The sequence below is a fragment of the Bombus affinis genome, chromosome 9 (assembly GCF_024516045.1).
Source record: "Bombus affinis isolate iyBomAffi1 chromosome 9, iyBomAffi1.2, whole genome shotgun sequence".
NCBI lineage: Eukaryota > Metazoa > Arthropoda > Insecta > Hymenoptera > Apidae > Bombus > Bombus affinis.
Window position 1 is genome coordinate 14,286,114 of NC_066352.1, and position 25,156 is coordinate 14,311,269.

Sequence of the window (25,156 nt, forward strand, 5' to 3'; positions counted from 1 at the left end):
GATTTGTAGTAAAATTTAGGCAGTGTTTATTTTATTCGTAGACAGCACGAACGAATAGTACAATAAACCATGGTGATGAGAAACGTTAATAAATAAAACTCCATGGACGATGATACGTACTGTGAGAAAAGAAATAATCAGGCAAATAGGTATCGAATGGTTGCTTATAGGATACGATGTAAATACTCTTTCACATCTTTCTTTTTTTTGTTTTTTTTTTTGTTTTTTTTTTGTTAACTTTTTCCGAGACTTTATTTGGCTTTTTCCATCGTTTATTTTCGTATCACGCGTTCCATGCGGGGCGGCACAGTCATCAGTAGACGTGAGCTGCAAAAAGATCGATCGATCGATCAGGCACAAATATCCATATGTAGAACAAGGTGAACGTTGCTTCGAGAGTTCTAATCGCTTAAATATAAGTTCTCCAGCATCGAACCTTTTCAAATCCGTGAAAACATGTAATACGGTGCTTTCGCTAGAACTCTCAAAGCGTAACGCTAGGATAACAGAGTAGGTATATATACACATACACGTACGCAGTAAAAATTAGAGTATCTTTTAACAGGGGAGGGAAAGGAATATCTTTACACGGTAAGAAAAATGTTTTCGACACGGATCGTGTTTCCGGTGTCCGTCGATATCTCGCGGGACATCTAAAGCTGATGTGTTAAAAAATCTGAAATTCTCTGCAAACACAAACTATCGACGAATCTGTGGAAACGAGTAGCTGTTGAAAAATCGTGAACAAAGATCCGTTTATTGTTATTACCTTACTCTGGGAGTTTCTGTTTGCAGGACATGCTTCGATATTCTGTCGATATGTATACAATTGTATATTGATATGCATATTAGTCGAGTGAAATGTACATAGAGGAGCGTATTTCAAATAAAAATAACCTATTAGAGGGGACGTTGTAAATCCAGGCACATAAGTCACGTACAAAATTACAGACAAGATGTGTGACACTGTTTGGCAACAATTCTTCGTTTTCTATAACTTTTTTTTTTTAATTGCATGAATTGTTTCGTACTGTAAACATGGTGAGTGATTTTATATGATCTTATGATGACACGGTTAGGTTCGATATATGTATTTCAGTCTCATTCGCTCGAACAGCCCAGGTAACACGAGCTATAATAATGATTCTAAACTTCGTTTAAGACTTGTTTCGTTTTCGTTCGTGTTACGTTTGTTACGTTTAGCTGCGTGTTAATTGATAAATAAATCTCATCGTAGCCAGAAATATGTACAGCAGCATGACGTGATTCGTCCCATCTGATTATTATTTGTTCACAGAATTAACGTGTAAGGATAACAGGATGCAAAACACTTGGCCACATTTTAATCTTATCGCTCACTTTGTTTCTTAATGTGTGGTACGTTTATTATACCACGGGCTGGTAAAGTGAAATCGTGGAACTGGCTTCGAATAATAGTAGTATAAGTCTCCTGAAATACAACAGATATATCCGAGTTGCATATCACTTTCGTTCACTAACGAGTCTTTTCTTCTAGCTGTTTTCTTACTATCGTTCTGTTTTATTTCGTTTCTTTTTTCTGTTACTAAATTTTATCCAATACTTTACCCAATTGCCTTTGAATCTTTATACATTATTTTTCACTGAATTTTCGAATGCAACCTTCCTTATCGATTTTGTTTACATTATTTTTACGAACGTTTGAAGCGATTAATTAATTAGGATCGATAGTTTTTATACGAATAGATACATATCTTCCACAGAAATAACGATCGATCGAGGCTCATGTTCACGTGACAATATAATGTTGAGAAAATCTATCAAGCGAATGGCTTCGCATCAATGTGAAACCTTTGCGAGGTAAAACAATGCTGCAAAGTCAGCAACAATTGCTCAGTGCCATTTCCAACAATTTCCAGTTTCTGCCAGTGATTTGAGCTAAATTAAATTATTAAATTAAATTTGAATTAAATTAAATATTTGAATTTGATTGCTTTAAATACTCCTTTCGCTAATTTAGATATTGATATTAACAAGTTGGAAAGTATCAAAAAAGAAATTTGGATATTATTAGAAAGTAATTTTGAAAAATTAGTCAAGATCGAATAAAAGTTTCTTAGTTCTAAGCTTATCAAATATTTTCGTATTAAATTTTTGTAATGGAATTTTTTTTTCAGTAATAATCGAATCGTTGTGCCGTTGAAAAAATAGGGCACGGGAATTGAACGAACAAAGAAGATATCGCCTCTTTGATGGCGATATTATTACCCTGACATTTGAATCGTGCGAATACCGGAAGTATTAGTTTCACCATAACGCCTCTTGCCTTTATTATAAAAAGAACAGGCTGTTTATTGACCCGAGCGTCTTGCAATTTAATAACGCGTGTATAATTTGCTTTTCTATAAGTAAGTTTCAAGTTATTACAATTTTTTTATTAATATTTCTCCCTTTTTTCCTAAAAATTACAAAACCTAATAAACCATAAAAAGTCAACCAGAGTATGTGATACTGAATTCTTAATTCAGATCATTGTAACCTAACATGGATTCCATTGTGTCCATACAATCCATTGTTCCTTAAACCACTATCAAGTTTCTAGTAATAAATCTTCTATGCGATATCGACTGTCCGATTTGCGAAAGCAACGACAGAGTCGAATAATGGTGTTTTAATAGAGTGCAAAGCGAAGATGTAATCGTTAAATAATTGACTAGAGTCTGCCAAGAGAAAGGAATATGTACGTATGTACTTGGCTCGAATCCGGAAGTTGGCGTCTGGCACGTGTCGCCATGAATTTTGCGGTTCATCCTTTGAAGCAACCGTATCTGTACTCGAGCCAAATGGTAAACAATCGGTAGTCCCATTTTATAATGTTACGTAACCAAGCACTCGATCGAATGTCGCGGAAAGAAATTTTCACTCGGAATGATTTAAGATTCTGTAAATAATTCAACGTTGATAACACATCGATATCATAAATAATTGATAACTACATTGCGTGTTCCTTTACCGTGAAAAGGTACAGTAACGTGCAAAAATTTGTAGACTATCGTTTGAATCTTGTTTCCCTGTTTAAGCTCTGTCGCTTTTGTTTCCTATTGTATTTTGGTTTCAAGCTAAATCCTAACTGTCTAGGAATTTTTGGACAGCCTTGTTTATTTAGATTTTGGTACTTTTCCTCGATTTTGCAATAAACAGGGATACTGCTGAATGTTTCATTTAAGTAGTTTCTTTATATTGTGCAATTTATTGCATCATATCTACTAATTAGCGTCTTCAGGAAAATTTCGCTCCGATTGATTTAAATGCAAACTGTCTTTGACGATATTCGAGTGATATTTTCCTTAACGCGACGCTGATTTAATTAAAAAGAATTCTTAAAATATATCGCGATATCCTAAATTGCTTTCAACTGGTTTTCGCTCTTTATCTGAGAAAGTTTCGTCACTTATACGAAACAGAAATATTCAAAATATAATTTCCATGAAATTATTACCTACTTATTAAACGTTTATTTCTTTCGACAGAGCGAGGCGTCTATCACGTATGAAATTATATAAATTCAATAAAATCGTAAGGAAACAAATAGCAAAATAAGAAGAGGAACGAATATTTTAACGTTAAAAAAAAAGATAAAGAAAACAGGAAATATTCCAATAGAATATCCAAAGTACTCGTTGCAGTATTCAGAGAGTAAAACAAATCCCTACATAACTTTCATTCCTTCAATTATGTTCATAAAAATACAAATTTGTATAAACAAGCCCACACTCTAATTATTATCACTCATAGGATGAAGTTCTCGAGTAAGTACTCGAAACAAACGAACTACTTTAATAACCAAGAAGTGTATCAAGCTCTACTAGACCTACACCTGTACTACGGTGTTTTTGCAAATACTTTCTCAGACAAGGAGCGATCGTTTGTTTATGAAAGCATCGCCAGTAAAAAGACAAAGCGATTACGTACCGAAAGGCCTGATTGGATGTCGGCTCCACAGATAGCTACGTTTAACAGGACTGAGGTAACTGTCCCTCAGATAAAACGGGGTAACTCTCGCAGCATAGTTGGGAATATAGGGAGCAAAGCTTGGGTACCACCATGGGTCTCTGGTGAAGGCACTGATCGGTGCCATTGGTGATGGCTCAAGAAGATCGAACAAAGGCTTCTTGCGTAACAACGAGGGGAAGGATGGCAAGTAATCGTAATCGGTCACCAAGTTACCTGGAATTAAAAATGATATTCGTTCACAGATTCCTCTTGCATTTTCTTTGATGTTTAATATTCTATATTTTGCAGTTTGCAATTTTAACGAATCACACTTGCGTTACTTGAGTGGAAAATTGCGAAGAAGAAGAAACGTCGGTGTTTTCAATGAAAAAGTAAAAATTGCAAGTTGCGATTCGTTGGTTGTTCAATGGAACAGTATGTTTGAGACGTCAGATAGCGTTTAGATAGAACCAGTTACTCAGAATTTGAAATAAACGAGACAATCGGAATATAAAAGATAAAAGAATGTGTTTTAGATTTTAGCAGAAAGTAATAACTCTTTGTACTTTTAATGTCCGGAAGTATTGCGCTAAATCATGGTCGCACAACTTCTTAAAATCTTTTCAACGTTATGACGCTATTAAAATCCGCACCACTTACAAATCTTCGTATTCAAAGTAACAGTGTTCGCGTAAGTGCCCGATAAAATGTCATAAAGAGACAGCAACTTGATACAACAACGACTCGTCGATCTTCCTTAAAATCTTCTTCGCTATTAATCACACTGACAGTAAATTCGTTACGTCAAATACACTTATTTTCTTGAGTTCCGAGTCGAGACGCGATGCTCAAAGAAGAAACTCGTTTAGAAAAGAGGAAGTGAAAGACGAGCAACGAGAGGTACTCACCGTGGATATCGAACAATCGTTTCGTACTGAGAGGAGGGCTAATATGCCGAGCCAACAAAGGCGATTTGCTCGGATACAGCCTGTCGATGTCTGCCAAGCGGTTCAGATGATCGGCCCAAGCTTTCTCAGGGTCGAACGGTTTCGCTGTATCGTGATATTTATGGCAATGAAACAAAAATTTGCACAATGTTTCGTGCATTCCTGACGGTCTCTCCCCTCCAGACCCCGAATCTTTTGATACTCGGTCAAAATAATTAATAACAAGCACACCGGTAATTTTATCCGGCATCAACAAGGGAACAAGCGTACGCGAAATACACGAGAAGTCTTCTGTTTATTATTAGGCTTCGTATATTATTCGGAATCTATAGTTGTAAATTGACAGTGGATATCTTTCCATTATAAATTTAGCCTTTTCATGTATCTAGCGTAGTGGAAAAATTTACTTTTAAAAATAGTTATATAGCATTTATTTCATTCTTCTGACAGAATTTGCTTTCTTTCTTACTGTTGCGATTTTACAGACTAGAAATTATAGTTAGAACGTACTCTATGCTTTGATATATTTTGTATTATGAATTTGTATTATTTTTTTTTCTTTTTTTTTTTTTTTGGTTTTCGCTTATGTAATATTTTCCTGCCTTTCTTATTTATTTCAACCAGTTTGTAGGGTTCGACCTATACAGGAATGCAATCGATAGAGTTATGCAACATCGAGAATTCAATAAATCGCAGCATTACGTGACCCGAACTTTTAACGCGCGCCTCCGTTATACGAGATATTGATTTGTCCCATGGGTAATCGATGACGAGGCGAGAATTTCTCGACGTTGCATGATCAAGTAAACGACAGTGAGGTGACGAGAGCGCTTTTCTTTTTATCGAAGATCTTTCGACAAATCAAGTTTAACGAAGAATCATTCGTATCTTACTTCAACGTTTAAGAAGTTGTTAATTTTCTTTCCACTTGATTTGTCACGTCACGATGTAAAAAATGCTCTCGTAAACTCAATATGTGTATAAAATACAAGCAAAAGGTCGAATCAGATTTATTGTAAATCGAATTCAACGTTTTGTTACAGGCTTGCAGATTCCTTCGAGTAAAGAAAGGATACACAGCTAATTAAACATATCAAGGCGATCCGTACGAAGTAAATATTTAGTTTATTTTCTCGTTGTTAAAGAAGATATCCAAAAGATGGATTTTTCTAAAACATCTTATACATCTATGATCGATGGTAATAATTTTTTTGAAGAACTTTCTATACCGATGTAGGATATTTTTTAACGTTTAACATTTAACAAATTAGAAGATTATTTCTTTTTACTGATTGCTTTTTTTTATAGACCAGGTATCGAAACAGTTTGACAAAAAGTTAAAATGACGATTAAATTCGTTCGAATCGTTGATCAAACAATGAATGGAATCCATTTTTTTACTCGAGAAGGATTGATATTCCATCGAGAAGGACCGATGATATTTTATAGAAAAAAAAGAATGAAGAAACGTAACAAGTCCACATAAACAACATGTCACTAAACTATTGAGAGGCTTGAGATTCATCTTCTCAAATTGTCTTTCTCCGATGAATCGTTTTATGTGTTTATCGTATGCTACAATCTACGTATGATAAATGACACCTAATGTGAAAAACCGTGCGTACCATCGGTTTGATTTCGTCGCGAATCTGGCCGGAATCTGCCCAACTATTATTTATTTGCGTTTCATTTTCTCTGCTTTAGTACTTTAGCTTTCAGCATCTACATATTCTTTAAAGAAAGATGTTTCTCTTGTTAGTAGCAGCGTTTTTGTTAATCTTCCAGGCCGCAGTGTCATGCACTGTTGGTACGTGGCTTTAATAAAAGACGCACTGGTGTTTTAGGAAGAATATAACATAATTTGATATAATAATTATTCAAGCGATTTAGCGAAATTCCTTTAATTAGCTGTTTGCAGCTAAAAGTGTTACATGTACCGTATGTACATATCGCTGTCGTTTATCTAATACTTGTTTATTGTTAAGCACACTTTTAAGGTGTTGCAGTAGAATAGTTAAAATAGATAGTAGTAAAAACAATAAAAAATAAATTATACGGGAAAGATTAAGTAACGTATGAGTTACGTTCAATTCTTTCCATTACCGTATAGTATATTTGACACTTTACCTAAAACACCCTATGCTAAAAAGATAGTAACAAGCTTAATTAATGCATCGTGTTCCGTTCGCTGCTAATCCGATAAAAACGAATAAATAGGAGGGCAAAAATGCGAGTTAAGGTTCACAAGGGTTTTGTCCCCGTTTTTGGGTGTTCTTCCAAAGCCGTGCGTGTCTCACCTATCCGTAGCAAGCCGTAGATGTACATGATAAAAGCTTATCGAAGCACGATTCTTTCCTTCTAAAAGAGAAAAACGAAACATTCGAGCCGCTCTCACAAAAAAAGAAAAAAAAAAGAAAGGAAGAAATGAAATGTAACACGACGCCACGTAACGTGTAAAAAAGTATACTAACCTGGTGGGGGTGAAAAATACCGCCTCAAAAAATCGCATCGTACTCTCCGAAAGCGGAGAGGAAAAAAGAGCGATCAGATATTTTCTAAAAATTTTCTTATCTCATTTTTTACACTGCTCGCCGGTCGCTCAATGAATCGCAATACACTTAGAAATTCGCCGCGAAGTACAAGTTATTCCTGTTAATCGTTACGAACTCGTGGTCATCATCAAGACTGCACGAAACACAGGTCTTTTCTACAGGGTTTTTCTACAGAATCTATATCGCTATCTATCTACTGCTACGATTCTACTGGTTCGAAAATTACTTTTATCCGGTTAATCAATGCGTCACTGTCGAAGGAAAGAATTATAATTATATTTGGTTGGTGGAGAAGCAACGAAGAGCAAAGCGATTGCTACACAATTTCATTGTTTTCGTGATTTTATTCTATCTTAATTTCTGCTGTATTCTTTCACTTGTTTTCGACACAAATCCATCGTTAAACAATTCTTTAACTCATCGATAGGTGTGATTTTTTGTTGCAATTTTTCTAAAATAACATTTCGATTAATTCGTTGAATATATAAATACACCATTGCAACTTAGACCAAAGACTAAGTCGATGAAATTTTCGTACAAAGATATCGATTTTGCTTTTAACAAACGTATTTATATCTTTTCCATCTACGTAATTTTTAGTAAAGATTAAACAATGCAATGGGATTTATCATAATATTTAGAATCTGTTATATTATTTACTGTAAAATAGTGACTATTTGAAATTGTTCCTTTTAGCGCTATCAGAGATCAACGTTACTTTTCCACCAACTCGGTATTACAATTGATAAGCAGGTAAAAGGTTGAGGTTGGAGGGATCGGATTGAGAGAGAAGAAAAAAGTACATGCCATCTCCTGAAAAAGATAGAAATTTTTGGATCTAGCTGAAATTAATTATCGCTTGTTAGTCGGAGGAAAAGAATACTTCGAATACGCGTGCGTAGTAAAGCATATATTAATTGGAGTGTTTGGGTCAATTGCTCCACATCGTCCTTCTATCTCCTATATTCGATTCTTTTCTCCATTTTGTCCTCGTTTATGATAATATAATAATAACGAATATAAAAATTAAGAAATTGAACAACGAATGGAGATAAGTGACGATATTGGATCGAATAGATCAATGGTAAAAAATTAGAACGCGCAAGCGTCGAGAGAAAATTTCCAGCTTTTTCAAGTTTGGCGGCCATATTGAATTTCCTTTTATTCACTCCTTTTGCTTTCCTTTCTTTCATTTTTCTTCTATTTATAAGTCTCACGACTATTTTTTCTCTGATGAATTCAGCCCTTTACCACAATTATTACGATCGAATCGCCGTCATACGCTCTTCCTTTCTATATTTTTCTTCCGATTACCTATCCAAATCGTTCTTTTATTCATGCTCTTTAATTCATCTCTCGTTCTTTTCGATCCAGATTAGTGTAATCAAACTGCGACCTCCACCTCAGCTGCAAGAGTTAACACGTCCTAAATATCGTTTGCCGTCGTGGACAAAAGTGAAAAGACAAAAAGTTCCTTCGATTATACAGCGAAAAAGGAAAAATCAAAAAATGGCGTTGGCGAGGGCAACGCTCCTGGCGAAACGCAACGAAAAATATCGCATTCGAAAAAATATTCGCCCGCGTGTAATTAGAAAAATCGTCTCGAAGTAGCATAAAATCAATAACATCGAGAAAATGAAATTTTTCTCAATAGCAGCGCTTCTCGAAAAAATAAAAACATACCGTATCTTGAGAAGTAAAAAACGATCGCTGAAAAATTATTAGCCAAAAAAACGTTCGTTCGTTGAGTCACTCGAGTTTATTGGACATTTCATATGCATATACAGTGTGTAGCAGCTTTCTCGTGCTTATTACAAAGCGATTCGTATTCTCGATCCGTCGCATTGGCCACTGTTTCAGGATGGCTTCGATCATATTTCCTTTCCCATGCTTTCGAGAACCGTGGGTAGTCGTGACATTCTCTCGACGATCGTCTCAACACATCGATGGAGATAAATCCAGGCACGTGTGCATGTATGAAATCGTTGCTTTCGTTTCTTTCTTTCGTTTTCGTGTCGATGAGGGAAATGGGATAAAAATGCGACGCGGGCTTATTATTAGTATGTTAAGTACGGTTTGCATGATTCCAGCCAATAACTATACACAACTGTATACTTGGATCTGATTTTTGTGTACGATTCGTGCTCATCGTACACTATGAACGAAAAGTACAAAAATGATTTTAGAAGCTCTACCGGGGAAAAATAGAATTATAGAATTATGGAAAATAAGAATTTGGTGAGAATACTTCGTACGTATAATCAACTTGTTCGTAATTGGTTACTAATCCTAATAAATGAAGGGTCATGAAATAATTTTATATAGGGATTTTTTTTTCAAGAAACAATCGAATGGTAAAGTGTAAAGAATACGCAGGTAAGTACTTTTGGTTGATAGTGTACCACTCGGAACAAAGAAATCACCAGTTTAATCACTTGGAGATACTAATGTAAATTCTAGAATAAGGACGATATTATTTGTGTACCGTTAAGCAAATGTTAAGGGTTACTTCTTAATGTCTCAACAATTAATATCTTGATCTGTGGCAGTTGCAGTTGTACGAACGCTCGATACACTCGATATTAAAAGTCAAATATTTTTCTATCGCGTCTATTTTTCCTAAAGTGAAGATCATCGATAATGATCAAAAATAGAACGATAATAAACAAACTTGCAATTTTTATCAATATCACACTTCACTGTAACGTTACCGAGCTCAAGATATTAATCGCTAATCACAGTTATTGGGAGCGTATCGGGTATAGTTTAGAGAGTGAGTAGGTTAGTATCGCGCAAGATGTCAGTATCCTTTCTTCGTATGCAATGACGAAGTCGCACTTTTGTAGTAAGCATGTTTCGCTGTTTAATTTCTCTAGTCTGCCAGTGTCGTGCAATTTGCTGTCGCCTAAGGTCGCTCAAATCGACGATGCGATTGAGTAAAAGCCACTTGTTGGGTCTAGTGCCTGGAAAGAAATTAGGATCAGAGCTGCATGCGATTCGTTTGTTCCCATTTAACGGGCGGTTGCTTAGCTCGCAGATATTTTCTCGTTTATCTGGACAACGACGAGCAACGTGGATGATGATGATGATGATGGTGGTTTCGTTTTCTCGGACGACGCAAGAGGCATGGAGAACAAAACGTATGAGCGTAAGAGATCAGTGAGCCGTGTGATCGATGATCGATGAACGATGATCCATGATGCCTGGCCACGTTTCTGTCAGTCGTTCGGTCGTTGATCGTCGCCATTTCCATCCATCGACACTTCCATTGTTGACGACATCGAACAACACGAGAGACATCCACCGATTTTTAACGGACAATCGTATTAATGGTATTAATTATATTAATCTAATTGTTAATTCACGGCTTTGTGCTGCTTCGGTCGAGCTTGCTATCGCTTAGTATACATCGACACTTTCTACGTTTAGTTTGTTTTAATGTTTCCACGCTTTTGTTTAAATTTGTAGTTTTTTTTCCAAAATAGAGATGGGCATTATGTTTGCTGACTATTTACAGTTTAGTTTATTATCGCTATCGTTACTGAGAATTGTATACGTAGACTACCTGCAGTCTGACGAAAATTAATTAATCGCTCAAGGCCATTCGATAATAAAACCTCATTGTGCGTCTAGTTTCTGTTATTGAAAGCAATTATCGTTTGAGCTATGTCACGTTATTACATATTCGTATATTTCGGAATTTTTATTTCGTTCTGATATAGTAGTTATATAGTATAGCTATTCTGTTATAGTATAGCGGCGTAATTATGCGAAAGAAACACGCGTTAGTGCCGACATGCGCTATTTCTGGTGCTGTGAAGCAGCCTTGAGTGGCCAATTAATTTTCGATAGACTATAGCACACTAATTCGTTGGATAGATATACTGCTATCTCTTTATTAAAACTGATTATTCACTGATTATTCAATTGCAAACGTATGTATCGTATTATTATTTATTTAGTCACGAAGAGATGCAACAACGCGGTTACGTTGGCGATTAAACGTGCGATGCGAAAATTATATCTGTTATATCGATACTACGATCTTCGATCAGATGCTATCTACGCTCGAATAGTATATAAGTCTCTAACAAACATGTCTATCACCACGACCGAGTTAATCATTAATTGGTTACCAAAATCATTTCTAGCCCATCTCCGATGCAAAGATAATTATTGTAATTAATTGAACACCAGCGAACACCAATGAGAGCGTCGGTCATCAGTGGATGTCAAGCTGCTCCTCAGTCACATATAATCGAACTGTTCTTTTACTTTCCTTTTATTAAAAACAGAAAAATCATTACGCGTTCTATTTCAAAAGGCGTAAAAGAAAAAGAAAAATGAATCGTATAATCGCGAGGCAAACAAGTCTTAAGGCATATTTAATATAATTATATATATTTTTTTATACGTATGTATAGATGCATGTTTTCGTATAGCGACATTATAAGTATAATAACTTAGATACAAAGTGTACGGAGTAGAGTAAATTAATATTACACATATTATGGCATGGTTCTGTGTACGTGAAGAGAAAAGGTATCGAGACACGGATTGTAGATAAAATATGAACTCGAGGTGAATTAAATACGATTCGAAAAAATTCAAAACACGTACGTGTCCAAAAGTGCATACGCATTTCACACGTCGGATGGGGATGACACATAACATAACAATACAAAGGTATTTTTTTTTCTTTTTTCGAAGGATTGGGTGCATCCCATGTATGTATTTTCAGTTTCCTTGCTTCGCTTTTTACTCATTTTCACTTCGTTTCTTTTTTAGTCACGATGGAGTGCAGGCAAAGGTGGAGGGCTCTTTTCATAAGGATACGAGACGGATCCTCCAGGATGGCGTTTCTGGCTTCTGAGAAAGGCCTTGGAGGGAAATATTCGCGGACCGCCAAATATTTACACCTCCGACAAAGTTAACGTGTCTTTACAGCCTCTCTTTTCCTTCGTTTATTTATTTTCGACTTTCAAAGTTTTAACTTTTATCTTAACTTATTCGTCTATCCAACAGGCAGAAGCCAAAAGCACCTGGTTACAAATTACTGACAAGAACTTTGACAAGAATTATCAACTAAAGGAAGAAAACTCCGAGAACGAGCGGTTATAATTAATCAATTAATTGGATTCGACGACGATAATGCTTTCGTTCCACATTCTCATGCGTTTCTTCGTTCATTCTCTTTTTCGTTCTCACTCAGGTCTTTTTTGCTTTCATTCGTATTTTTTTGTCGTTTCCGTTTTTTTTTTCTTTTTTTTACTTTTTGGCACTAGAATTTTTATAATTATATATTCTCTCTCGTTCGTGAACGTTCGAGACGCGTGTTTACAACAAAGTTTAAACTTTCCAAACTTTTCTTTTCGTTTCGTTTCGCGCTTCTTTTTCTTTCTCGATTCTTTCTGTCTGATCTTTTCTGTGGTTTTTATAATTACTTTTTTGATTTGGTTTTACGACGTCGTTCACTCTCTTTGGTTTGGACTTTTGCTCAGAGTTCTTTAGTACGTACCGGGGATGAAGCGTTCTACAGGTTTGTATTGATGCGGGTAGATCTGCCTCGGTGTGTAACCGTAGATCTCACGGTGGACGGGCAGGTACCTTCAGGGAATAACGTTTACTTTAATAAAAAAAAAGTTTCCTTCGTCTTATTATTCAAGATGATAAATAATATTATTCAAGATAATTATTCGAATAAATTAATCGTTGTAAAGGTATTGCCAGATTGTAAGAACATAGTCGATCATTTTGTCGTTGTTCGAGTGTATAAATAAGAGAGACGCGCAAACATCTTTTACATCGACTTTGAGATTTTGCAATATTCCATAAGGTTATTCTATAAAAATGTTCGTCGACGTTTTGACGATGTATCGTATGGTAGTCTTATTATGAAAAGTACGTTAAGATGATCTTTCTTTTATCTTTTATCGCTTGAGTGGCCTGCCTACCTAGTTAAATTATTTATGTTATCAAAGTTTCAACGAAGTATCTATTCTTAAGCATCGATTGAAATATTGTTAGTTAACGAGTTACAAAGGTACTTCAAGAAATCTTACCTGTATCCAGGAACGTTGATGCGATCAGCCGCATGGATGGGGGTTTCAAAGATAGACTTTCCAAATGGCCACGAGGTGGATAGCTCAGGATAATCTGAGCGGAAAATGCTGCGAGGTCTGTGCGTGTGTTCAGGGGCTCTCATATCGTCGGTGCCTGTAAACAGTAATAGTTTTATAGGCTGTTTTTAGCCCTCTGTAAACACCGATACCAAAGTATTGTACAAGACAAATTGCGGCAAGTATACATCCTTGAAAAATCTCTCAATTATTACAAAATTTGGAAGTTACGTGATTTCGTTTCAGAAAAAGTGAGAGGGGAATGAGAAGCACGAAAGAGATTAAAGGAACTAAGATTTCGTTCAAAAGGAATTCGATATTATAAAAATCGAATATACATAAAGCTGATAGAGGAGAAACTAACTTTCAAGTTAAAGTCTGTTCGCGTTAAATTTCTTAATTCCAGGTAATGCATGAAGGAGTACCTTTTAAGGCTCGAACGTAACTCTGCCAGAATTTGGCCTTCCTTGTGATGGGCTCGTTGCGCCCGATCATGTCGAGATTGCTTCTAAAGCGCGCGTCCATTTTGCCGCTCTACTGAACTGCTAACCACACTCGTTCGCTAAAATAAACGAGCGTAAATTACTTTTAGCGTTTTTATAATTCAACGCGTGAAGATATCTGATGATCTAATTTGTTCGCGTCATGGAGGAAAGATCGACGATTTTGATTCAGATTCGATATAGGAATTGCTCTTCGTTGGTATAAATCTTGTATGTTAGCGATAATGCAATTTCTGAAAGAGATTAATCGTTAATTAATGTAACATTGCGTATTCTTTTGTCAGTTAATCATTTGCGGATTAAAAATGGTTACAATAAATGTCTAAGGTGAGAGAAAAACATTGCGTAAGTGCATGTTAATTATAAAATACGATGTTTTCGATATTTCAGATTTAAAATACTTCAGCGTGCCAAATTTCAAATGTTTAGAATATATTTCTCAATAAGATCGCTAGAAATATCGAAGAGCGATAAACTTAAATAGAAGACTACAATTTCTTAGAAATACAGTTTTCATGGAAATTTGTAAATATAACGGTATGTGTATAATCGATCTCATAAACAACAAGGAATTTCTAAATTTGAAATACATAAAAAAAGAAAAACAGCGCCGTAAAATATATCTTTTCGCTAAGATTATGTTTACGTTAAAATTTCCCTGTTTGGTATCTGGGATAGTATCTAACAAGTACGAGGATAATAATGCCACAAATTTAGGGCTTGTAATGCTAGCAGACAGTAAACGCGCTAAAAATAAGAAACTTATGGACGATAATTTGCAAAGGTGTTTGTTGGCATCCTGTCGCTTTCTAAGTATAGCGGACACAATTTTTCGCGGTCGATTTCTTCATCATTCTTGTTAAACCAGATTTTATAATTATATATATTTACAACTGCTATTTAAAACTTGCAGTAAAAAATAGATTTCATTAACACTTTGTACCATGCTACTCAGTATTAACACATAATGCCATCTAGTGCCAAGATGAAAATCACATTAGCGTATTACGTTTTATATTTAATAAAATTTAAAATTTATAAACTTATTTTTTCTTAATTTTACTCTATACAATACATCTACCAATGTCCAGAAATATATTTTTAAATATAATACCTATATATAATATTATACTAGATGTAGAGATATATATATCTAGATAGAAACGTTAAACATCAATGAAATGTTTCATTGAATAAAATACGAAAGCTCGAATTTGGTGCTCGTATTTGAAAAGCCCGTACTCGTCCCGTTTTCGAATAGCGAATGGTATTACGTGTATTACGATTGGTTGCGGCATTCCTCGGATCAGCCAATCGAGGACTGCGACACAAACAGGAGCATCGGCTTTTCTTTTTGTTGACGCAATGGTGCCGCTAAATTTAGGAACGCGCGCACTTCATACTCGGCCTGGATCATCCGAACGCTTTCGCATGTATTCCTATTTCATTCTCGGCAAGAGCGATCGAAGGTCATCGGAAATAAATTTGGAATACGTGATCTAAATCAACGGTCGTCCATTAATGCCTGATTCTGGCGACCGAGTTAATTTCCTCGTAATTACATAGTTTGGTTAATTACCGAACGTATTTCTGCGTAGTAATCGAATGGAACGTCGAAACTTAATGAATGCTTCTGTACTTTGTCGAACCGTTCCATTAAGAATTATAATCAGGTATTTGGAAAATTATTTATATCTATAGTGGCTGCGAAAAGTATTTGCACATATTTTTATTTTAGCAGTTTTACGTTTTATTTTCAGAGTACCAAATTTTTGTCGTCGTATGAAAATACTACTAAATGATACAAAACTTATTGCTATACTTTAGTAATTTTCTATAGTTGGATCCATTTAATTGGTATAAAAAAGATAAATGCTATAATAATTATTAAATAGAATAATATGTAAATACTTTTTTTGCTCTCTGTATATATTAGGGAATAAATTTGTATTTGACAAATTTTGGGCTATAGATTTAGATACGAGAAATCTATATAATTGTGTAAAGACGTGAAAATTCATAGATAAATTAGCTACTGTACTTATTTGAGTACTATAAGTTGTTTTAGAAACAAATGTTTTATTGCTATGATTCTTTTCATAATTTGAAGAAGTTGGCGCCACTTATCTTACAATATAATTGTTACCAACCTTAAAGTACGACTCTGTACTTAATGAAATAAATTAACAAAAAAAATTGAAAACTTATAATATAATTCTTCTCTCTACCGAAGAAAAGAATTATATAATGCATTTTAGTATCGAATAATAATTTGTGTTATTTGAAAATTTTGAAATTGATGCGTATGAAAATTTGTTTCACAGAAGTTTGCAAGGCTGAGTTTGAAACGTTGCTTGACCCTTCGGCCATAAAAGTAAAGTGCAATTTTTCGTAGTGTGTTAATCAAGTTTTTAACGGTCAAATGGCACAAACCATACGCAAAATCACTAATATCTATCAAAGGTAATTGTTTTTTAATATACCTGTTACTCAAGAGATATAAATATAATAAAATTGTAATGAAAATTTCATAGTATGCAATTTTGTTACATTTAAGTAGAAATTTATATCAATAATGTATATTATACTGTTAAATATTTGTGTATATTTCAATATAAAGCTTTCTAAATGGTAATAACTTTAATATTATTACGAGAATAAGAAAATTAATATGAATTAATGTATATGGAAAGTAGAGATATTTTAGAGACAAGTTAGAGACAAGTAGAGACAAGTCGATACCTTGCTTTGTCGTATTTGCACAAACATATATGTATATATACATAATTAGTAGTCATTCAGAATGTTTTATGATGAGAAATTCATTTATGATATAATTCGGAAAGTATCTTAGTATGTATGTATGTACGTATATATAATTCTTTTTCATAAGATAAAATAGAGCAACGAATAATATTGTATCGTACTAACAGGTGTCTCTGCACGTTGCATCAATGGAGCCAGTGTTGCAGTTTACAGAATGCAATCAGGAAAAGGTATGTGCAATTTCCGGTTTTTGGTAGATTATCATTACATACCACAAATTTGAAGGTATTGCGTGCGTTAAAGCTAATATTTTGTACTTTAATCTGTTTTGCTTTCACTAGTAAATGAAATAATAGATTGTGAATAATGATAGCTTTCTGATAAAAGTATACAAAAATGAATTATGATTTTCAGATAACCGAAACACAATTTTATTGAACAGTAACGACGTTCATCGCTCGACTGCAATTAAGGAAATGCAGGTCATGAACCCAGATAGAAATTTATTTTGTTCTCTAAATGTTCCAATAAGTACTTAAGGTATCTTGTATGGTATTTTTGCATAATATATTTAAATTTCCTATAAATGCATAACCGCCTACAATCTAATCATTATATTGCAGAACAATCTAGTATCAAATCGATACTTCCTATCGTAGTATACTTTCTACCATCTATGAACGGGTTCGTGGCGGATGGAAAAAGGAAAATAAGAAAAAGCTCGGTGGTCGTGGACGCAGAATGATGCGTCGCGTCGCGTCGTGACGTAAGAGTCCCGGATTCGCGGTCGCTATATTTAGGCTGCCCGGGCCCCGGTCCGTTTTTAGTTGGAAACAGGTGGACATCCAAGCTGTGCGAAGGCAGCATAGTCGACGAGTCTCTGGCTGACTTTGACCGATTTTCGCGAACCCCCCCCCCCCCCCCCTCCCCCTTCCTCATCGGAATGGGCTGCTTTATGCCCGCGACGACGATAATGACCCATAAAACAACACGTGCCCACCCTTCGGTCCATAGGATTTCATGCGCGGCTAATTAGAGAATTTATTTGTTCAAATCGTTCAAGATCATCTGGACTCATTTAAAAGTTTATTGCTTAAGAGTGTTTCGATAATTTGATAGTTTATATGCCTGCAAGGTGGATATCAAGGGAATTTATTATTCCGAGAGAGTCGAAGATGAAATACCTTGTATTCAGAATTCGCTGGAATTAATTTCCTGTTTGAGAAGATATCTGATAGTTGGAGGATGTTTATATATACAAGAAACGGAGATTCTACAGGGTAATTCAGTGATGGCAAATTTTTTAATCACGTGCAAGATGAAAAGAGTATTATATGGTTCGTAATGCTTGGAATGTCGGGAAGCATGGTAAATAAAAAATATAGCGTTCTAATAATAACGATAGTTTAGGAACCAGCAAGTTTTCCGAGAACTTGTTTGGAATTTCCCAAAGGTTCCCATGTTTCTCATTTTTCGCGCTAAATCACTTCCAAATAATTTTCATAGTTAAGCTTTTATCATTCTATTCGTAAAGCTAGTTGCCCCTGATCAACTAATAACTCGAACTTTTGTTAAATTCCGGTTACAAATATTAACTAACCAACGAATCGAATTTTTCTTTTTATTGATCAACATAACTTTTGCCCAACTCTTCTATCTAACGAACACGCGTGTAATCTAGATGACTGTTAAAAATAAGCAAGACGAGTTCAAGCAAATCATCCGGGGCGTAGGTCCAAAAACTGAAAATACGTGCCGGCCCACGGTGTGACTTTTCGTTTGCTGGCTTACAACCGCGTTAGGTCCTCACCCAGCGCGTTCCACTTCCGTGCGTCATCGTGGACGCGTAATACACGTTTAAATGACGGCTTTAGGAACTGAATAATCAGAGACGTATGCCAGACTACCGGCCAAACACGTGGATCAACGTCGATGACAGCTGATAGCGTTAGGTGCCCCGACACCTGTTACTTCTTTGTTTCATTGTTCCCTGCCAGAACGATCGCGTCAGAATGTATCACGGTTAAGAGTGTTCAAGGTTTAACTGTGATCTACGAATTCTCTAGGTAGGTCGCCACTTTTCGATACGCTACATGAGAATGTTTCGCGCTTCATATTACCTTCGAATTAGTTTTGTTACGGAATAGATAGATACAGGGTTTGTAATGTCGTAGCTAATTTTAGGCTGTGACAATGGGCTAACAATGAACCGGTCGTAAAAGAGCGAACAAGCGGTCAGCTATTTTAAGTATCCAAGTATTTATGTTGAACTTACATAGGTCGATTATTGGAAAGCAGATTCAACATCTATAAATTCGTACTATCAACTAGTGCAATGTCCTATGTAAGGAGATTCAGACAGTCATTAGTCAGACGGCGGAATTCTAATACGAAAACAAGTACTTTCTGCGTACTTTATACAAGTTGAATTTGAAAAATTAAACTCCATCACAGAAGTTAGATTTCACTGTCATTAAACAACAGAAAAATATTTCTAAAGAGATTGTAAATAAGATTTTTCATCGCTAAAACGATATTTAAACTTCATTGTTAAAAATTGTATTCTACCGATATTATTGTAACTCAAGAATTAGAGAAAAATTTTGAGAAAATTTTTCAACGATATTGTATAATTTTAAATGAGAATATCAGCAGGAAGCGAATGTAGCGATGGTAATGGCGTCGTCAGAAATTATGTTCACATTGAAAAGTTGCCAGAGAACGAATTTTCTAAGTATGCTTCTTTCAGCTATGTGGCGGTTTCGCGTGATCCGATGAAGGGTGGGCGAGAATGTAACAGAGGCAAAGGAAACTTTCGCACATCGGCCTTCAATGTTGAAACTTTAACTATCAACCGAAGACAGCCAGCTCGACACGTTGCGGTGAAACGCTAGAAACCATTTAACCCAGAAAATATCAAACGTCTGGACACATCAAAAGTTACCTCTAACGCTGCTCGAGTTGAGATTCACAGAAGCTCTTTAGAAATCAATAACGTTAGCTCGATGGAGATACCAAACTTTGTCGGTTTTCGACGAATAATTAATTGAGAAATCTCACTTTGCTTGAAATTTGTATCGTTGATATATATATATATTTTTGGTAGAGTATTTGTTTAGCACCTTTAATTTTTATAACGAATTCTCAGTGAAATTTGTATAAAAAATAATAGAGAATATGATGTACTATACAGAAACCTGTATAGATACGTACGAACGTAGTAAGTAGATTCAGAGTGCAATTGGTTAGACAAACGAAATATGATACTAAAGTAAACCATTTTATGATGTAAAATGATTACAAATACGAGGCAAGTGATAAACATGAAGCAAATTAGAGTTTGCTTATAAATATTGGTCCTAGCTATGAAACAAATCGAACAAATAAATAAACGTGTTCAATTCTCTTCTTTCAAGACCACGCTCTCCAATAATAAAAAAAAAAAAACAAAAATAAATAACATTTCAAGGATGATAGTAACGCAGTATATTTAATCCTCAACTTGTAGGATGAAATTCGTGCTTGTTACATAATCGGCATATTGAAAAAAAAATTGTCGGAATTAAAAAATTCAGACCCGGATACTTATTTATACGTTTTGCAATATAAAATGTATGTTATTCTCTTATGGAGAAAATACTTGTATAACGTATAAACTTTGCAAGGTATAACGTTGATTATTATAGTCTTCTAACATGTTTAAAAATTTATTCAATTTAAATCGCGCGAATTTAATAAGTATAAGGAGAACGGAGAAACGTAGACGACGGACGTTGATTATAATTGTTTTGATTCAGAATTGAAGTTTTGTCACGGCTAGAAAGTCGCCTTTTTGCGGCGTTATATTTAGCCCGATGTGGCCGAAAGTAGTGACGCCTTAATTCGGTCAGACGCGTAGTTTAGCTCGTCAAGCGGCGCGAGGCGCCTCTTGGCACTTGTGACGTATTCTATGATATTAAGAGAATGAGCAATCTGGAGCGTGTCACTTTAGCCGTTTATAATTTTATACGCGTTACATCGTCCCAGAAATTTATGACACTGTATCGCTACTCGCAACTTTTTTCTCTAACGTCAGCACTCAACGAATTCTTATAATCCTGCGCATTTTCTACGTCGTTATTCGTTTAAATAACTTGCTTTTCCACTTCCTAACCCTGATATTTCCATTAGCCATAATCCTCTATGAGAACGAGGTTTGGTCCAACAAAAGGTTCCTAAGCTACTCCGAGTACTCGACTATTTCCTAAAAACAATCGTTGAAAACGTTTTAGAAACTATCAGAGTGCGTGGTGATTTTTATTAACACGTTAATTTCTGTCCGTGAGGAATAGACGATACTCGGAAAGTGGATCAGTCGAGATGATGCATACGTTTGCTGGGAGAAAAGTGTTTCGCGTGCTTCGACACTGTGCTAGAATTTGTAGAAATAGAACTATGCTAAATAGTTGTACTATAGTACCAAATAGGTTGAAAAATATGGGTCGACGACCAGCTCTCATTCCCACATTTTGTAGGAACCTAATTATCCTTAATCTATTAGACAATTGACAGTGTTAGTTTATGGATATCAATCTCAACTTAATTTAATAGAATGAAATTCTGTATAATGGCCTGTATAACGAACGTCTGTTATTCATATGGACAATATTAATGATATTTTATGAATATTATATGGAATTCTAATTATATGATCTGTTTGTTCCTGCAAGGATCTAATTTGCTAAATTTTGCACTTTTACCGCAACGTATATATATTAAAAAAAAAAAAAGTGTTTCGCGTTATAACCGCAGAAAGGGAGCGGCTATAACAGACACGTCGGACTTGGCGGCATCCCGCGGATATTTTTATCCCGACAGGCACGCCGCGGCGCGTTACATAACTGCCAAACAAATCGCTGCCAATTATTATAAACAATTCTCTCGGTTGTATGATTGGCACACGCGTACGAGAAACCTCGAGCATCGATGTCTGTGCCTTGTACGTTTCCACTACATTTTGAGAAGCACGCGGCAGCAAACGATCGGTCTGCCTCGAATTGGTATGCGATAGCAGAGAAACCGAGACGCTAGTCGCGCCAACTATTGCAAACGTGCTTCCACGAAATTAGAACTTTGATTCGGGACGGTGGTGTTCGCGACTGTATCTTTACGACTCGTTCGATCGATCGATCGTTGAACGCACTGAGTCATTCATATTATCTAAATTTATCGAACCGATTTATAGAATCTTACAACGAAACGTTTGTTATAATATCACTGTTTTTCTTTCTTCGGAACTTGCGATATAGTATTACTTATTATATATATCGTAGTATTCCTTTTTTGTTTTTTAAAGATCGACAATGAAATATATTTTACATACTTTGTTTTGTTATTAAATCACGCGCAAACATATATCGTTACAATATCGTATATACGATTATTACTACATATAGATTGGTACAAACATCGTCATGCATGTATTATCATTGTACAAAACATCAGGCGTAAACAGACAGATAGATCATTTTTTCTATTATCAACGAGACTTCAACGATCATTCGTAAAAATGTAATTTCATAAATTTCTTTGTTCTCTTACTAGAAATCGAAATTAGAAATTTATCGACATAATAAAATGGTCCCACGGTTCGATCGTTTCTGTCTCATAAGATTAATTACCACCGTGTACATCAATTTGTCCACAGTGTAATTAGTTGGTCTCGTTCTCGTGGGTTAGTAACATCAATTAGTCTTAAAAAGCACAGGTACCAGTGTGAATGAAACGAACCAGCGATACAATCTAAAATTATTTGCAGACTCGCGTGTAAGTGTACTAGAACAGCGCAGTCTAGGTTAATAGAAGAGCGAATTCCTACTAAATATACGCAGAAGGACAAGCGCAGGCAGGCCCACGTCCAGTCAGGCGTTCTCTCCTATTTTTCGCCCTGTTTTACACTGGCGCGCACACACGGACGAGAATCCTCGATCTTTCCTCTTCGAGCGAATCGTTCCTCTTGGTATCGTCCTCGATCGGTTCAGCCAGATAGAGTGTCGCACTCACGATTTATCTATCTCTTTCCCACCCTTAACGTCGAGATCTTTGTCTCTTTCTCTCTCGAACCAATGAAATAAGTCGTCGCGCGATCGTTTAAAATCCTCGAACAAAGTCAACTCGTTCTCGTTTTCTTTTCTTTCTCCCGGCAAGCTGAGAACGAAGAATCGAAGTAGAAGAGAAGGAAGAAAAAGAAAGTGGAAGAAAAAAAAAGTTGGCGAATAAACTCGACTATGTCGACCGGTGTACGGTGGTCGATTGGAAATTAGCCCTTTTTTACCTAAGTATTTCGGACGACCGTTCGGTTCGGGGATTGGACCTTAGACTGGGCGGCTGCCGCCAAAAATGTAGACTAGTATACCGAGCGTCGGTACGGTGGCGCCGACCTGTCGGCGAGTTTCCGTGGCTCGCCACGCGACATTTATGGCTCAACCCCCGCCAACGTTACGCGATTGGTCGATCGGTCGACCCGCGACCGTATCGAAACTTCCTCTTCGTCCTCTTCGTCCGTCTGTTAAGCCTTTCCTTCGTTTGTTTCTACCGCGAATCGCCTCCTCACGGTCGCCGTTCGCCCACGCGTTTCTTTTTTTCTTTCTTTCCATTGTACCAATATCTGGATGTTTTTAGCTCTTGATATATATTAAAGGTGTATTAATTAATACGTATGGCGTCGATGGCGTTTGGCTTCTCTTTAAGGATTATTATTAAAGAAATATAACGACGTACGTGTAGACATTTATTCGAAGACGTGTAGACTTTATCTTCGACTGCTATATATTCGCTCGCGATGTGCCAATGCACGAACTAGCCGACTGATTGATTTTAATAGTTATAAACAAGCGGCGAGAATTTATGAGGGAACATTTAAACGTAATTTGCACACGGTTGGTTTGGTTAGGCGGTTCGAAGAATACGCTTTCGTATAGCATGTACGTACGTTGTTTCTGTCATCGTTCCGCGTAATGCTTTCAGGTTCGAACACGCGGAATGTAAAATGTTTTGAGATTAATACATGTTAACTATAGAGATAGAGAGTAAGGAAACGCACGTGGATGCAGAGATTGTTATTAATACATCGTTGGCGTTATTGTACTTGACACGTATCGATCATCATATCGGCATAAAATTAATGAAAAACGTTCAAATCGATAAATATAATGCTATAAATACGATGCCGTTTCGTTTACAGGGCTATAAGATCAAGTTTTATACCGTGAATATAATTGTTTGGAAAATTATAGTTATTTTATAACGGGTAATAATGTAACCATTTATTTTTTCATCTGATCCTTCGTCACTGGCAGACTATTTACGATTAATAAAGAATATAATACAGTTCTTATCGTTAAACGAACGATTATATTCTTAAACTTAAATAATGTAATTGAATATAATATTAGGCCATCCCATAAGTTCGTGCCGTTTTTCGAGCGGTTATATATGTTAAGATTGTTTTGCATACCTTTCAGTTTCATGAAAAAACGTAATCCCCCTCTCGTTGTACAACTTCTTCCCATTTTTCATTATTCCGTCTCGATAAAAGTTCTCTTGTTTTTCCTTAAAATATGAAATGTGTACACAAAGGTCGGCACGAACTTATGGGATGACCTAACAGAAAGAATAACTAATTCTCTAAAAATTATTTGAATAATATTAATAAATATTATTCTCAGAATAAGACCTAATCTATATCTTACACATAGAATAACATCGTATTTATGTTAATCGATCATGAGACTGAACGTAAATAATAATACAGATTGTGCGATAAACAAAATTACATCATATTCGCGGTAACAGATCATGAGACATTCTAATCATAAATAATCGTCTGAGCATTTGATCGTGAGTCATCGTCTAATTAGACGATGATCAATTTTACGCCACCAATATGCGCTAATGACAAAGATCACCAATATCCCGTTACCATATTAAGAAAACCTTTGTAGCGATACGATATTCTACCCTTATCTCCTAACTATATCGTTATTCTATATTCCTATGAAAGAATTTAGCGTATAATATCCTTAACTTGCACAAAATTAAATAATCCAAAGAAAATTACAAATCCGCCCTACGTTACAAGTAACTAGAAGAGCTGCTTGCAGTTTCTTATTATATTCGACGATCTTTACCTATTAATTTATTGCTTCTCAGAAAACTGTCGTCAATCGTCTAGAAATTATACGATTAATGGCTCTTTCGTTGAAATTTTCGTGGAAATGTCGAAAGTGATCGATTCAGAAATACGATTTTGTAACACT

The 25,156-nt window shown here is 35.6% G+C and overlaps 1 protein-coding gene and 3 long non-coding RNA genes across 6 annotated transcripts; 3 read left to right on the top strand and 1 right to left on the bottom strand.

The window, feature by feature from the left end:
* Positions 1 to 9: 9 nt before the first annotated feature.
* Positions 10 to 23,341, bottom strand: LOC126920398 (uncharacterized). 3 transcript variants are annotated; one of them, XM_050730736.1, is made up of 8 exons: positions 23,173 to 23,341; positions 14,016 to 14,152; positions 13,534 to 13,687; positions 12,990 to 13,078; positions 4,881 to 5,024; positions 3,952 to 4,206; positions 1,360 to 1,450; positions 10 to 327 (listed from the first exon to the last, which is right to left on the bottom strand). In XM_050730736.1, the coding sequence occupies exons 2-7, from the start codon at positions 14,113 to 14,115 to the stop codon at positions 1,368 to 1,370; spliced, it is 825 nt and encodes a 274-aa protein (XP_050586693.1). In that variant the 5' UTR covers positions 14,116 to 14,152; positions 23,173 to 23,341; the 3' UTR covers positions 10 to 327; positions 1,360 to 1,367. The 3 variants fall into 3 exon arrangements, with proteins under 3 accessions (XP_050586693.1, XP_050586694.1, XP_050586695.1); XM_050730737.1 differs by lacking the exon at positions 23,173 to 23,341 and adding an exon at positions 22,902 to 23,114; XM_050730738.1 differs by lacking the exon at positions 1,360 to 1,450.
* On the top strand, positions 5,024 to 7,678 carry LOC126920418 (uncharacterized). Its single transcript, XR_007711955.1, has 2 exons — positions 5,024 to 6,118; positions 6,228 to 7,678. It is a non-coding gene; the product is annotated as an uncharacterized LOC126920418 (long non-coding RNA).
* On the top strand, positions 13,687 to 15,139 carry LOC126920413 (uncharacterized). The gene is made up of 2 exons (XR_007711950.1): positions 13,687 to 13,996; positions 14,484 to 15,139. It is a non-coding gene; the product is annotated as an uncharacterized LOC126920413 (long non-coding RNA).
* Positions 16,014 to 19,421, top strand: LOC126920417 (uncharacterized). The gene is made up of 4 exons (XR_007711954.1): positions 16,014 to 16,556; positions 17,027 to 17,089; positions 17,274 to 17,399; positions 17,483 to 19,421. It is a non-coding gene; the product is annotated as an uncharacterized LOC126920417 (long non-coding RNA).
* Positions 23,342 to 25,156: the final 1,815 nt, after the last annotated feature.

Excerpts from the sequence above, each read along its gene's own strand:
- LOC126920398 (XM_050730736.1), bottom strand. The coding sequence starts at position 14,115 with ATGGACGCGCGCTTTAGAAGCAATCTCGACATGATCGGGCGCAACGAG. Across the intron at positions 13,688-14,015 it reads TTACGTTCGAGCCTTAAAAG|GCACCGACGATATGAGAGCC; the intron begins GTACTCCTTCAT and ends TACTGTTTACAG. Across the intron at positions 5,025-12,989 it reads TGTAGAACGCTTCATCCCCG|CGAAACCGTTCGACCCTGAG; the intron begins GTACGTACTAAA and ends ATCACGATACAG.